General features: G+C 44.6%; 1 protein-coding gene across 1 annotated transcript; it reads left to right on the top strand.

Moving 5' to 3' along the window:
- Positions 1-1,597: 1,597 nt before the first annotated feature.
- On the top strand, positions 1,598-4,030 carry CCR10 (C-C motif chemokine receptor 10). The gene is made up of 2 exons (XM_066629212.1): positions 1,598-1,624; positions 2,981-4,030. Exons 1-2 carry the CDS (start codon positions 1,598-1,600, stop codon positions 4,028-4,030), a joined length of 1,077 nt encoding a protein of 358 aa, XP_066485309.1.
- The last annotated feature ends 11,570 nt before the right edge of the window (positions 4,031-15,600 follow it).

Below are 15,600 nucleotides of genomic sequence, written 5' to 3'. Positions count from 1 at the left end.
CAAGGAACAGACCCCCACACATAGATGGTGGGGACCAACTGTAGTATGAGTTTTAAGAAAGGATTTGAAGGAAGAGAAGAAGTAAGCACAAGTGTTCTGGGAAGCACAAGCAAAGCAAAGGACAGAGTCTTTTTTCTCTGCCTTCCTGAAGTTATCCTAAACAAGGAGGGAAAACATAGGAAAAAGGAGTCATGGCTGATGGTCCTCTCTTAGTGCTGGGGACAGATGTGGGGCCATCTCTCCACTTGTTCAAAAGATGGGAGAGGAAAGGCTTCCTTTATGAAGGCCAAGCAGGGATGAGCTGTTTTGGGGCCAGAGGAAGGGGAACGGCTGCTAGGATTATAACCACTAAAGTCCAAAAGCCTATTAAAATTAAAACCCTGACTTGATTTTTCAGATCACGTAGAGAGAAAAGTCATGCTCCTCCCTGCTGCTCTTTAATCTGCCTGTTAATAGAGAGATTACAAAAATTTTTGTGCCAGTTTACTTAAAAAGTCATAATGCCCTGTTCCAAGCAAAATACAACAGGTCTGAAATGAAATGCGAGATCGGGAATTCATGGCTGCCCCACACAGACTGGAAGAGTATGGGGTAGCTCACATTGTTCCTTCTGCTCATTGTTTTGCTCTGGAGTTTAGCCAGGGATTAGCCACATGGCATATGAGAGGCCATAATTAGAAAGAGTAGGGGCAGGGTACTTTTCCCCTAGCCCTCAAGCATATCTATACTACAAATTTCAAACCGCTTCAACTCTCATTGCTCCATAGAATCCTGGGAAATGTAGTTTGGTGAGATGCTGAGATCACTGTTAGAAAGCCCCAATTCTACGTCTGACTACCTTTCTCAGAGTTCCCTGGAAAGTGGAAATGTCTGTGAAATCATTTTAAGTCTGTAGCATAGATAAGCTTTTGTCAAGCAGAAAGATTTGCAGGATTTGTAAGACCAGACATTTGTGAGCTTCTGCACCTCTTTTGTGTTTCAACAGGATGATGTTTCATGAGTTGAGGGCAAGGAAATGTCATAACTTTTCTATATCTGACCTAAAATCATTGAAACCTTCATAAAAGCCATCTAAAATCAGCAGCTGCTAGGTTTCAGGAGATTACACCACCCTCTCCACTATCTTGTACAATTTCCAAATCCAGTGGAGAGAGACAATGTCAAGAGTTTTATGTGGTGCCACCTACACAAAATCACATCTGAATTAAGTCATCTGACTAAAGTATAATTCCATTGTTCTGTACCCACAGTTGCTAACGCGGATTAGAGTCCTCATTTTATTTGTAAGCATGGACAGAATAGGCAGGAAAACAACGCTTACTTTTTAACCATGTTATTCTTTGTGAGATTCAGCACTTTGGCATATCATATCACCTTTGTGGTGTACACCACATGCTGCATCTACAAAGCAGAACGAAACCTGTTCAATTTAGTTGAGGTTAGTGTACCATTTGTTTTTAGTGTTCTTCTCTCAGTATCAGACAGGGGATGTGTTCTTTCAGAACCAACCACTGAAGCACATGAAGAGCAGCACAGCAGCCACCAACTCACAGAGCCCAGCAAGCTTTCAAGGACAGCTGTTGACTGCAGTCTGATCATGGATGAACAGCACTCAGAAGTTCAGGTAAGTGGGACTGAGCTTGCTGTGGAGAATGGCAGGAAAAGACTCCAAAAGAGCAGCCCTTGGGTAGAAAAGAGCTTCTCCTTCAGAATAGTCCAGGACTGGACTAGACTAGATAGCACCAAGAATATTCTTTGGGAGCCGTTCAAGCATCACAAACTCACTAAACTTACTTTGATAAAGGGCCCATTCCTAACCCCTTATGTCAGTGCTTTCCAACACTGACATAAGGGCAATGCAGCTCCGAGGTAAGGGAACAAACATTCCCTTACTTTGAGGAGGCCTCCGTGTGACACCCAACTGCAGGATGCAGCACATGTCCCCATTGACACCAGTGCTGGAAAGCACTGACATAAGGGGTTAGGATTGCGCTCAAAAGCTGTTAGCAGCCAAGGAAGGTGGAGAGAATTAGGGCAGGCATCCCAGGAAGGTGGGGAGAGTTAGGCTGGGCATCCCACTCCTGACAGACTAATAAATAAAGGCCAAATCCAGCAGCCTTCCAGTGCTGATGCAGCAGTGCCCACAGAGAATGCACTGCATCCTAAACGGGGGTGGGGGGCAATCACAGAGGCCTCTTCAAAGGTAAGGGAACATTTGTTTCCTTACTGCCTCAGTGTTGAAAAGTTGGATAGGATTGGGCCCGAAATGTAATAAATAAATAGCCCCCCTCTTTCAGAATAAACATGTTCTTGTCATTGGTTGGAGCTTCTATGAACCATTTGGTATGTAATATAGAATACGCTTGAGTTTGCACCATCTTCTGTGCAAGCAGCCCCTAATGCACAGGCATGGCACTTGACACAGACAACCAGAGGCATTTAAAAAATTACATTTATAGCCCACATTACTTCCAGTGTAGAACGCAAGGTAGCATTCATGGGGTTCTCAGGAAGTCAACTTAAATTAGTGCTTGGATGGGTGACTTCCTGAGAACCCCTTGAATTAGGCTTAAGTTAGACCTTTTTGGCTTCAAGGAGGTGGTTGTACTATGTGCCCTCAGACCACAGTCTAGGACTATGTCTTCATCATGGCTGAGTTTTAGTCTTGAGATCAGGATATGTGCTCTGAGCTGTGGCAATCTGACTTAAATTAAGACCCATTTCTTCTGGTAGGGGAGGGAGTGGGGCATTTGCTTCAGAGAGAGAGAGAGAGAGAGAGAGAGAGAGAGAGAGAGAGAGAGAGAGAGAGACTGATTTAAGGCTAGAGTTCCTGGAGCAGGGTTAGCAAGGAATCAACACTTAAACCAAAGAGGCATGCTGGTGCCTGGTACTGACTTTGTGTGGATGCTGTTTATCACTGTTCACCATTTGTGCTGCATCCATACCAGTCCAGTAATGATCGTCCAACCCCCTTTTGCAGGAGCTGGCATATTCAACAAAGATGGAGTGGTACACATGGGACTATGACGCATCGCCCCCAGCCCTGCCTGAGCTGTGTGAAAAGCAATCTATCCGGGCTGTGGCACAAATCTACCTCCCAGTCATGGCAGTCCTCTTCTGTGTGCTGGGTGTACTTGGCAATGGGATACTCTTGCTGATTCGCATCCGTTATCACACAGTTCAGTCTCTTGGAGATGTCCTCCTCTTGCACCTCGCCATTTCTGACTTGCTGCTCCTCCTGACACTGCCAGTGGGTGTGGCTGGGGTGGTGAGCAGCTGGCACTTGGGCACAGGTGCTTGCCATGCCTTGCAGGGCCTCCATGCCCTTACCTTCTACAGCGGCTTCCTGTTCCTCATGGGCCTCACTATGGATCGCTATGTGGTTATCGTGTGGGCTCCTGTCGCCCACCACCTGCGCCCGACTGTCACCCGCTGGGGCAAGCTGAGCTCAGGGCTGGTGTGGCTACTCTCTGCTGCTCTAGCACTGCCTCAGTTCCTGTATGCCCGTGTTGAGGACTACGGAGACGTCCAGCTTTGCAGGGTTACCACTGTCACAGCTGCAGTTAGCCTGGTACAAGTAGGCTTGGGCTTTGCGCTGCCATTTGCAGTCATGGTGGTCTGCTATGCAGCAATTGCCCGTACTCTGCTCTCCTCTTCTTGCACCCAATCCCACAAAGCCTTGCGGTTGATCCTGGCCCTCGTCTTACTCTTTTTGGCTTTGCAACTGCCGTACACTCTACTCATCTTACTGGATACTGCGGATTTGATGGGCCGCCATGCATCAAGCTGTACAGTGATCCTCCGCCAGGACCTTGCCCGCCTAATCACCAGTGCCTTGGCCTTTGCACGTTGCTGCTTAAACCCAGTGCTTCACACCTTCCTGGGCGTGCGCTTCCGTAGGGACCTGCAACAATTGAGCAGGGATGCTGGCTGTCTGGGGAAGGGGTCATGCTATCGCAGAAAGTCCAGGAGTGGCACCTGGCAAGCATCACTCAGCACTCACCTGGAAGGAATATCAGGAGCACCATGAAGACATGGGCACTGCCCACTATCTAAGGACCTTGGAATGTTGGAGGTTCTGCCTGTCTACTTAGGGATATTCATACAGCTTCCAATATGCTCTGAGAAAGCTCATTTTTTATCACTTATTTTCTGCATCTTTGACAATAAAGTTTATAATTAGGATGAAACTAAGAACTGTGTCTTTCTTAATGTTGGTATTTGCAACCTGTGAGGGTTACATAGTGTTCTCATGTATGAGCCAAGGGCAACATCAGGGTCAGGTCAGGGCCATGGGCATTCGACCATCATACTTGCATCTAAAACTAGAGGGCATGTTCTTCAACTCAGGGCCCTGAGGTTAATGGCCGGACGTGGGCATTGGAGCCAGAAATGCAACAGGAACAATTCTGTTGACCACACAAGGACAGAAGGTCAAATTCCTAGTATTTTTAATCAGGCCTAGCCAATTCAAAAGCTCCATACTACCTGCCAATTGTATGAGTTGCTGTTGCACAAACCTGTTCCCTACTGTGCTTGAAGTGGACTCTGTGATCTGTGTACAGTATACACAGTCCCAGGCAGCTCACTAGGCTAAGTCCCAACTTCAGACCATGACATTCCTTGTTCAAGTCCCACAGCCACTGGGAAGCAGATAGACAGTATCTCATTCTCCTTTCATAAGATGACCAGAAGGGCTAATTAGAGTAAATTTCAATTCAGAACATTGCTGCCCAATCTTGTTGAGCTAAGCCAAACAAGAAAATGGTCACAGACTCCCTTGTATGCTCAAATTCCCTCCTGCCTCTCTTAGTCTATGGTAACAAGAGTTTGCTGTGATAGCCGAATTGGGTAAAGGACAGTGGCCGCTAACAATTGTTTGCTTCTGAACCACAATTGGAAACCATTGTTTGATCATGGAGCACATTCCTGACTGCCAAACTATCGTTTGTCCATGCCATTGAATTGAGCACATTTGCCAAAGAGGCACCCTTTAGGTTCATGGTGGTTCTGTTTTATTTAGCAGGGAGAGAGCAACTGTCCTCATTCATCTCAGCATAATCTCTTTTTCAGTAGCTGTCGCCCGTGGTGTGTGTGTGTTTTAAGATTATCAATTCAAAGGGATTGATAATCTTAAAACACACACCAAAAAAAAACTACCTTTCAATTTCTTTTGCTATGTAAGCAACTTCATTAACTTTTTCTTGAAAAGTGGTATATGAATATTCTTAATAATTATAATAATAAGATGCAGTGATTTTGCCCCACCTTGTTGCCTGCCCTTCCCTAAGGCACCACCTCCTTCCTGTTTGCTCACTTCGCCATGAGCATAGTTCACATGGCAGTGGCAGCTCCAAATCCTCAACCCTGCTGCCACCTACACACTGCCTCCAGTCCTTAAGAGGAGGCAAACAGCAGGCGTTCCTATAAGGCAGCTGGTTCACTACATCATATCAGATAATTATCAGAAAGACCTGTACCCCAAAAGTGGCTTCAGTCAAGAGGTACCTTCAGCTCACTCACTCTTTCTCTCTGCCTCCTGATCTTTCAAGACAGAAACAAACAAACAAAAGAAATAAATGAATTTGGAAATGGAAGAATTCAAAAGCAGTGCTGTGTTTGAAAGGGCCCTGCAGGAGGCAGCAGAGATAAGCCTTTCTTCCAGTTGTGTTTCTCCAGAGCTCCCTGGAATTGTTTGAAGGACATTCTCAGTCCAACTTAAAGATCAACAAGGACAAAGGAGGCAGCAATTTCTTAGAACCAAGCTAGACCTGACAAGGCAGTTTCTCTCCCCCCCCCCCTTTAAGCTGCATCTATTTCTGCACCATTCCCCCCTTAAGCTCTGCAAGGTTGCTGCCAAAGAGATTGCTTTGCCTTGTTAAACCACTTCTTTTCCATCTAGAAATGTACCTGCCATTGTTAATTGTTAATGCATTCCATGACATTTCAAATTTTACAAATTTGCAGTTGCCTGAGATCAAATCAGTTTCATCAGACTCAGTATACTTACTCATGATTAGAATTCAATATTCCAATTGGTCTGTATGACTGCACTTCCAATTTTTCTTTCTCAGATTTTGCTATCAACATAATTCTTTTGTCTATCCAAAAAGTAGGTAAAGTGCCACTGGCATAATTTTAATTCATTGTTTCTGTTAAGGGTACAGCAATTATATAAGTTTTAGTGCCCAATCCTATCCAATTTTCCAGGACCAGTGTAGCCATGCCAATGAGGCTTGCACTGCATCCTGTGGCAGGGAGGCAGTCACAGAGGCCTCCTCAAGGTATGGGAACATTTGTTCCTTTACCTTAGGACTGCATTTTGGCTGCACTGGAGCTGGAAAGTTGGATAGGATTGGGCCCTTACTTGTTTAACATAATAACTGCCCCACTGGATCAGGCCATAGGCCCATCTAGTCCAGCTTCCTGTAGCTCACAGCAGCCCACCAAATGCCCCAGGGAGCACACCAGATAACAAGAGACCTGCATCCTGGTGCCCTCCCTTGCATCTGGCCATTTCTAATCTGGCCATTTAGAATCTGGCCATTTCTAAAATCAGGAGATTGCACATACACATCATGGCCTGTAACCTGTAATGAATTTTTCCTCCAGAAACGTGTCCAATTCCCTTTTAAAGGTATCTAGGCCAGATGCAGTCACCACATCCTGTGGCAAGGAGTTCCACAGACCAGCCACACGCTGAGTAAAGAAATATTTTCTTTTGTCTGTCCTAACTCTCCCAACACTCAATTTTAGTGGATGTCCCCTGATTCTGGTGTTATGTGAGAGTGTAAAGAGTGTAAAGAGAGTGTAAAGAGAGTCTATCGATTCTGTCCATCCCCTGCATAATTTTGTATGTCTCAATCATGTCCCCCCTCAAGCGTCTCTTTTCTAGGCTGAAGAGGCCCAAATGCCATAGCCTGTCCTCATAAGGAAGGTGCCCCAGCCCAGTATCCTGTATGTTTCCTGTATCACACTTTTGACATATCTCAGGCATCATTAGTTGATTGTTTTTAACCTGTACTAATGTTGGTTACTTTATAATTCCTTCATCTTATTATTGCATTTCATTCAACTTCCATTTTGGATACCTATGTAGATAAGAAGATGATGATCCATAGAGACTGAACAACCATTATACTGTATGTATGTGTTTTATTCTAGTCACCTCCTGCAAAAAAGAAAATGAGGAATATGTAGACCAGAAGTGATGGAAGACGCAAGGCTAGTGGACAGAGGAAGTGTCATAAAGCAGGGGTGGCCAGTTGCTATATTTGCAAGGGCACCCTAGTCTCTAGGCCAAGGACCAGTGCTGCCCTCCTTTCTTTTGCTTCTGGAGGCTCTGGTGGGCTTAAAGTGCTGCTGCAAGGTCCAGTATTTGGAAAGTGAGGTGGAATTCCAATAGGCTAGATTGATTCCCATTTCCTCCTCCCTGCCCAGAGTCTCAACTGCTGCTGTACTGCATAACTGGTGAACAAAACAAAAACTTTTGTTAGTGTACTCTTGTCTAACAGTCTCCCAGCCTGAATTGGAGGAGGTATTCTTGGCAGTAGCTGGAAATTCCCAGGCTTATTGTCTTGGGGGACTTCGCCATTCATGCCAAGTCCTCTTTGTCAGACATAGCCAGAGGCCAACTGAAGCAGTCAGTTGCCTCAGGGAGCAGATTGGTGAGGTGGGGTGCCAATTTCAGCCTAGTTGCCTCCACTGCTTCTCCTCCTTCCACTGCCTGGATTGGAAAGGGAAGAGGAAGAAAGAGGAGGAGGAAATATGGATGGGAGGGGTGAGCTAGAGTGGCAGGAGCAGAGGCTGGCAAATCATAGGGCAAGGGGGCAGAATTTGGCATGCTGCCTCAAGCACAGTGGAGTCAGTAAGGAGGTGCAGGGGAGCAAACCACACCAGGTGACCCCATGGGGATGACACTAAAATGACTATTCATCCCCTGCAAGATCCCCTGAGCTGCCCACTTGGCTCCACGCAGCCTTCTGTGCTGCTGGATGTCAGGGGTCACAGCGTGGCCAGCTACCTAGCTGGATAGTGCCCCAGAATGCATTGCACTGTGCCAGCAGGCTTCCTCAGCTGGTTAGCATCCCAGTGTGTCTTGTACTATAGCGCAAGGCTGGTTAGTTAGCAGCAGCATTTTAAACATAATGGTTGTGTGTCTGGAGTGAGAGTTAGAGCTGATACGAATGCTCATGTAAACGCAAGCATTCTAGATAGCATCTCAGCTGGTAGCAGTGCTTTAGCATTGTGGCTGGGTGCACTGAGGGAAGAATACAACCTTGTTATTTGTGTTTTATAATTACATCATGGTGTAAACTGATAACCATGGCCCCTAAAAAGCAGGGCTGGCCTTAGGGCAGTCTGTCCAATTTGGCCAGGAGAGTGCAGTGAGTGGTACATTGCCACTAGAAGGCCCTCTCTCCTACTCAGCCTTGAGTTAAATTGGCTTGAAATGGTCCTCTCTGAAAGCAGTTAGCAGTAACACCACTCCAGGTATCTTGCCGCTGCCACTCATCCTGGTGAGCAGGGAGCCCTGGAGGTTGGGGGCAGCCCTGCAAAAGAACACAGCAGGCACCTTTCCAATAACTTTTCAGAGAGGGAAATAGCTTTTTAGAGAGGGAAATCCTATGCGTGTCAAATCAGAAGTGATTTCCATTGCGTTCAGTGGGGCTTATTCCTAGGAATAAGCCTAGGATCCCTAGCATGTATGCACTGCTGAAACAGAGACGCCTGTGTTGGCTCGTGAGATCATCTCGTTGGTCATGTCGTGAGAATGGATGATGGCCGGATCCCAAAGGATCTCCTCTATGGAGAACTTGTGCAAGGAAAGCGCCCTACAGGTAGACCACAGCTGCGATACAAGGACATCTGCAAGAGGGATCTGAAGGCCTTAGGAGTGGACCTCAACAGGTGGGAAACCCTGGCCTCTGAGCGGCCCGCTTGGAGGCAGGCTGTGCAGCATAGCCTTTCCCAGTTTGAAGAGACACTTGGCCAAAGGCTGAGGCAAAGAGGCAAAGAAGGAAGGCCCACAGCCAGGGAGACAGACCAGGGACACACTACACTTGCTCCGGGTGTGGAAGGGATTGTCACTCCCGAATTGGCTTTTTCAGCCACAATAGACACTGTGCCAGAACCACCATCTGATACCATAGTCTTTCGAGACTGAAGGTTGCCAACAACAAAATTCCTAGGAAAATTTGCAAAGGATTGCAGCCCTTGTTTTGTGGCAGAAACTTCAACTTCTGAGGACTTGGAATGAATTACCAAAAACAGAGTGTGATTGAGTTCACATTACAATGTTTTCACAATACAATGGAGCAGGGGTGCTAACACTTTTTTGGCTCGAGAGCTACTTTGAAACCCAGCAAGGCCCGGAGATCTACCAGAGTTTTTTTACAATGTTCGCGCCATCATAACATATAACATTTATGTGTACAATGTATGTTGGTGTACCTTGCATAACCGCATGAGGCAATATTGCACAACACAACATAATTAACTATAAACATTTTTTGTAATTACTTGAGTTCTGTTCTGTTCTGAAACCTTTATTGGCATATCAACACGATTTGCAATCAAAATTTACAATTGACACAGCAATTTGCGTAACAAACTGGACAATTAAAAGCAGGATATCAAATTATTTAAATTCTGACAGCGTTACTTTAAGAATCTCAGATAAATATCCAGCAACAGCTGCAGTCAGAGAAACACAAACATCACTCATGAACTTGGAGAGAGTAATATCAGAAGGGGTAAGATCAGAGGAAATCCAAGAAGTAAGGTAATGATTACGGATATCAAGGTGTACTGGACAGAAAAAAAGAATGTGAGACAAAAAATCAGGAGACTCGTGACAGAAGGGACAGAGCCTTTTCTCCCGTGGAATATTAAAAAAGCGGCCAGAATGGACTGCCGAAGGGAAAATGTTAAAACGAGCTAACATAAAGGCTCGTCTATGTAATGGGTTGGTTAATGTATAGAAATAATTAGGTGCATGATCAAAAGATGGGGCCAAACCAAAAGAAAGAGGAGAACAAATAGGATTAAGGTTATTACTTAGATAATTGAATTCGGATGATAAAAGCTTGCCTTTTATCAATGAATATTCTCTAGAAAGACTCATGTCTGCCAGGGATTCTAATGGAAGGTCAAGAGAAGTAAGTTTGTTGTCTATCAAACGAAACCAAGAAAAAAAATAAGAGTCTCTTAACAAATCGTATAAAAGGGAACCAGAATAAGAATTTAAAAACAGTTTAAGCCAAAATTTAAAAGTAAGTAACCAGGCTGTAGTTGATGGAAGATGTATACCTAATTCTAAAATAATTGTGGAAACACGAATTTGGGATCCCTAAAATTCTACGAAAAAAAGATGCTGCAATCTGATCAATATCCTTGTTGATTACTTTAAGCCATATTGGGGCACCATAAAACAAATGGGAGAGAATTTTGGACTGAAAAATCTGAATAGCAGCAGGGACATACTGGTTACCTTCATTATAAAAAAATTTTGAAATTGCTTTGAGTTGGGGAGAGAGAGACGAAGTGATAGCTTTCTTATGAAAGGACCAGGAGAGTTTATAATGAAATATAAAACCCAAATATTTATAAGACTGGACTTGTTTGTATATATTAGGGCCTATCGACCATGTTATAGGAGACCAAGTGCGAGAAAATACCATAATTTGGGTCTTGTTTGAATTAATTGTTAGATCATTAAGTTTACAATACTCCTGAAATGTAGCTAGGATGCAGCAAAGTCCAGATTTAGTTAAAGATAATAATACTGCATCATCTGCATATAAAAGAGTAGAAACAGGGACCCCATTTAAAACCGGAGTAGAATGAATAGAAGAAGAAAGAAAAGAAGGTAAATCAGGTAAAAATAAATTAAATAATAAAGGAGCAAGGATACATCCCTGATGGACATCATTGTGAATAGGGAATCTGTCAGTGAGAGTATTGGAATTTGGTATCCTAACCTGACAAAAATTCTGGGAGTGTAATTGACGGAGCAGAAATAACAAACGCAGGTCTATTCCCCATTTAAGTAATTTGGACCATAGAAGGGCTCTATTTACAGAATCAAAGGCCCCTTGGAGATCAACAAATGCAGCATATAGATTAGCTTTATTGTAAATAAAATACTTCTCTGCTAAATAAGTCAATGTAAAAATATGATCAAGGGTAGAAGCTCCTGCCCGAAAACCAATCTGTTCCTTTCCGGGGAGATTTTTAGAAATTGCCCAGGAAGAGAGTTTCGTTAAAAGATACTTTGAGTACAATTTCCCAATATTTGATTGGGAAATCAGCCAGGCATCAGGAAAACGACAAGTGGCATTAACCAATGTAAAAAAAGATGCAAGTGGTTCTGCCCACCATTTGGGATTATTAGTCAAGGTCTCAATCAGAATGTTATCGGGCCCAGGAGCTTTACCAGGTTTTAAAGAAAGAATTAACTCATATATTTCATTAGGGGAAACTGGAGGCCACTCCAAAAGATCCTGTGGAATATTACTGGAAGGTTGTACTGGGGACAAAGATGAAAATTTTTTTGAAAAAAAGTCAACCCAAGTGACTGCGGAAATGGGTGGAAGCAAATTTTGGATTAAACAAGATGATCTGGAAACTAAAGACCAAAAGGCCTTTTGATTATGGGAAATAATTGCAGAGTGTAATTGATCCCACGTACGCAGGGCATACTGATGTCTTTTCTCATCAAATAAATCAAGGCATGTTCTGCGTAAATAAAAATAGTCTCTTAAAAGTGATGGAATTGGATGAGAACGAATGAAAAAAAAAGGGAGCGTATTTGTTTTTTTAATTCCAACAGTCAGCATCAAACCAAGACTTGTGGTTAAAAGAAGCCCTTGGTGGTTGAGAGGAACTGGGGGAGCTAAGAAAATTAACTAGAGAATCAATTAAAGAATTGTAGTCTCTTATAGCTGAGGATGGAGAAGAAGGAAAAAGAAGGTTGCTGATAAGAACAGCAGTCTCCGAGTGACAAGTCCACTGGGAGAAAGCTTGCTGTGAAATAGAAGACCATTTATAAGATCGACCCAGTGCTAACCCAGCGCCAGCTGGTACTGAGCTAGCACCGGTGCTGGACCGATGCTGAGGGCCGCAAACATGATTTACGGCATGTTTGCAACACTCACTGCTGGCAGAGCGCCAGCGGTGCAAGCTCAGGATTGGGCTCTTATATAGCTACCCTACTAGAAGCTGATGCCAGAGATAGAATGAGAAAATACAGAATACTGGGCCTTCTTGGAAGTTTTAAACATTTTGTTTTCCCTGACAAGTTAAACTGCAGGCAAACTTTTTACCACATCTTGACAGAAATTTGATATGGCTGCTGGGGGCTGATCCAGGTTTAAGGGAAGGTACCAGTTTACAACCTTTGCAAGAGTAACAGAAATATGATGGGGTGACAAACCAAGGCCAAAATCATAGAAAAGGTAAATGGATTAGGTAGCCCACAGCTGCAGTAAATGCTACAGCCACAGACTGCCAAGGTGTTGGCTGCCAGGGACACCAGAGCACATGAGCACATAGTGAGTGCAAATCACTGTTGAGCCCCATTCAAATCCTAGAATCACAGAGTTGAGTTGAACAGGATGGAAAGGCAATCCTTACTGCAGGACAGGGCTGTCCGACCCAGCAGGTTCCTTCTGAGGTGAATCCAGGCTGCAGTGCTCTGTAAGCAGAGAGCTGGCATGCTGCAGAAAGAGGCTTACAGAATGACAAGTTTAAGGTCGCTCTCACCAATGAGCCACATTACATGCCACAGTCATTTAATGTCACCCCCTACATACACATCTATTGCCAAGGCATAACATTTTGCTCTTTTGTAAAATTCCAGTGTTTGACTCATGTTGATTTCTTCACCAAAAAATCTCTTTATGACCGGATGTTTTACATATGTTCCTAAGCTCTCAGCTTCTAACAAATTAAACTAACATTTTCCATGCAGTCTTTTAAGTTTCCGCTTGTCATTATTATTAGTTGGCTAGAGGCTTGTGAAATCTCATCAGCAGAGGGAAGGAGTGTGGTGAGGGAGGGCTCCATCCCTACCCCTATCAAGATAATTCCTTCCTCTTCTCCTAGTTGAGCCCCTCCCCCTCCCCACTAAGTAACTCCACTCCTCCAGCTTCTCCCCCACTCATTCATCCCTACTTCCCTACTCCTAGTTCCCTACTTTCTAGTCATGCCACTGATCTTGTGAAGATGGACACTTCTGTTTCCATTGTGCAAGTGGGACAAATGAACTGGAAGAGGAAATGACTTGCTAGTCTAAGGCACCCAGCAAGTTCACAATTAGCATAGCATACATGCATAGCAAGCTCAAAATATTGTCCTTTGGATCATTCTATTTTTCATGATCCTGGGTTATTTTTTCCTCAAGGGGAGGGTTGTCAATTCTGCCCTTTCACTGTTTCTGTTATACTAAGGTGGAAATAAAGGTTGTCAGCATCTTTCCTAGCAAGCTCCTTTGTCTTTAACAACTGTGCAGCAAGAATGAATTCAACAGGACTTCTCTGATGGGATATGTGTGTACTCCACCCGTTTAATTTCTGCCTGCAGTCCAGCTGTTAAAGGAATAGGGGTCCAACCAACTTGAGAAATCTGTACCTGATAAATGTCTGCTAGCCATTAAAATGTTAAAAAGAACTAGGGTCTAGTGGGGCCCGGAGGAGAGGCAATGCACTGCACATGCCCAGTACAATCTTGTAATTCCAGCTTTCTGCCATTTGAAACAGTGACAGTGAAGCTGCTCAGCCAGTTTGGCTGCTCCCCAGCATGAGAAGCCAAAGAAGGCCTGAAGCTACTCTATCCGAGCCTGCAGGGTTTGGATTTGGATTTCTCCCCCAGCCTACCAGCTTGATGGAAGAGGCTTTCAACAGGCACTGACCTAAACCCACAGAAAAATGAGGGAAGGCAGGTTCCAGAAGTGTTTAAAAGGCCAGGGGGTGTGATGGAAAATGGGGGCAGGGATAATGAAGCCAGGAACTTTGTGCTGAGCCCCTGAGGTGATATAACGGTGTGGTGGTGAAGAAGAAAGACAAGGCCAGGCCCATTGTAGAGAGACCCACTTGCTAAGACAATGGCTTAGCTGCCACAATGCCTGTGTCAAGGGTTAATTAATGACAAATGTTGTGCCAGAGTTCAAGAGTATGACTGGTAGCCATACCCTCTGGCTCGAAGCCCTGTTTCCTGATCAAGGTGGGCTGGTTCTTGTTGCTCAGTGATGAAGAAAAGCCCCTCTCCTCAAGTACAAAAGCAGTCTGTTGTGTCATCGTGTGGACCAGAGCAAGACTGATGGTACTGAAAGCAAATTCTGGAACTGAGAAATGGCTTCCAGCCATGGGTTTCCTCTTGGTAGAAAATCCTCATCAGGTGAATGTCCCCATCATTTTGGGGAAGGAACCCTATACTTACAGGGAACCTTTCTCTTGCTTCATTTCCTGCGGCAGACCAGACCCAAGTTCTCATGTGTGCCACTTCCCCAATAAGCTGCTAATGGTTTGCAGACATGTTGAAACAGCAAATATGCCTTCCTCCTCCTAGGCTTAACAGTGGCTCGGTCTTTTTTAATGCAAACTCCTTTGGAAATGGGTGACCCTCAAGCTTCAGTGCGTTTTTCCTGAGCTGGAAGACCAAGTAAGCTGGTCTGTTCCCAGTTTCAGAGTCTCTTATCCCAGATATTATTTGTATTATTTACATTTATCATGCATCGTAAGTGCAGGGTTGCACTACAATCCTTGGGGCTTTTTTGCTTGGGGGGGGGGGACATGATTGACAGCACAAGTTCCACTGTACTCAATTAAGCTTGATCCCGGATGAGTATGCATAGGATTGCAGCCTGAGACTTATATATTATGCATAGCATGGACAGAACAGATAAACTTTTTTCTGTGAGAATACTAGAACTACTATTCTAGACAATACTATTCTAGACAATACTAGAATACTATAGGTCATATAATGAAACATTGACTGGTGGGAGAATACCGCCTTTGACAAAAGGAGCTATTTCTTCACAAAGCGCATATTTAGTCTGTGGAACTTGTTGTCACAAAATCAGGGTGTGTGGTGCGGGTGTGGCAGGTGAGGCAGAACCACCCCATCACAGTCCATGGAAATGTGCCTCAGCCGCCCCGCCTGTTTACACCTGAGGAGACTCTCCTTACATCTAAGAAAGCTGGGGTAAGGAGAGCCTCCTCAGGTGTAAGCAGGTGGAACAGCTTCTGTGCTTTTCCATGGACTACAATGGGGTGGTTCTGCCTCACCTGCCACACCCACACCACAGGTCCCTGCACAAAATGTGGTGCTGGCTACAAGTTTGGATAGCTTAAAAAGGAGCAAATTGGCAGGTCTCTCTATGGCTACTAGTCATGACGGCTATGTGCTTCCTCAGGGTTCAGTGGCGGTATGCCTCTGAATACTAGTTGCAGGGGAACAATGGCAGGAAAGAAGTACTGTATGCTTTTCTGTTCTGCTTCTGGGTTTCCCCACAAGCCACTGAGGGAATGATGACAATGGATAAGGGGTACCTTTGCCCTAATCCAGCAGGGCATTTCCAATGTTCTTGGGGGAAAA

Source organism: Tiliqua scincoides, chromosome 5 (assembly GCF_035046505.1).
Source record: "Tiliqua scincoides isolate rTilSci1 chromosome 5, rTilSci1.hap2, whole genome shotgun sequence".
In the NCBI taxonomy this organism is placed as follows: domain Eukaryota; kingdom Metazoa; phylum Chordata; class Lepidosauria; order Squamata; family Scincidae; genus Tiliqua; species Tiliqua scincoides.
The sequence above is the reverse complement of the archived record's forward strand: the minus strand, read 5'-3'. Positions and strand labels throughout refer to the sequence as shown.

Excerpts from the sequence above, each read along its gene's own strand:
- CCR10 (XM_066629212.1), top strand. The coding sequence starts at position 1,598 with ATGGATGAACAGCACTCAGAAGTTCAG. Across the intron at positions 1,625-2,980 it reads AACAGCACTCAGAAGTTCAG|GAGCTGGCATATTCAACAAA; the intron begins GTAAGTGGGACT and ends CCCCTTTTGCAG.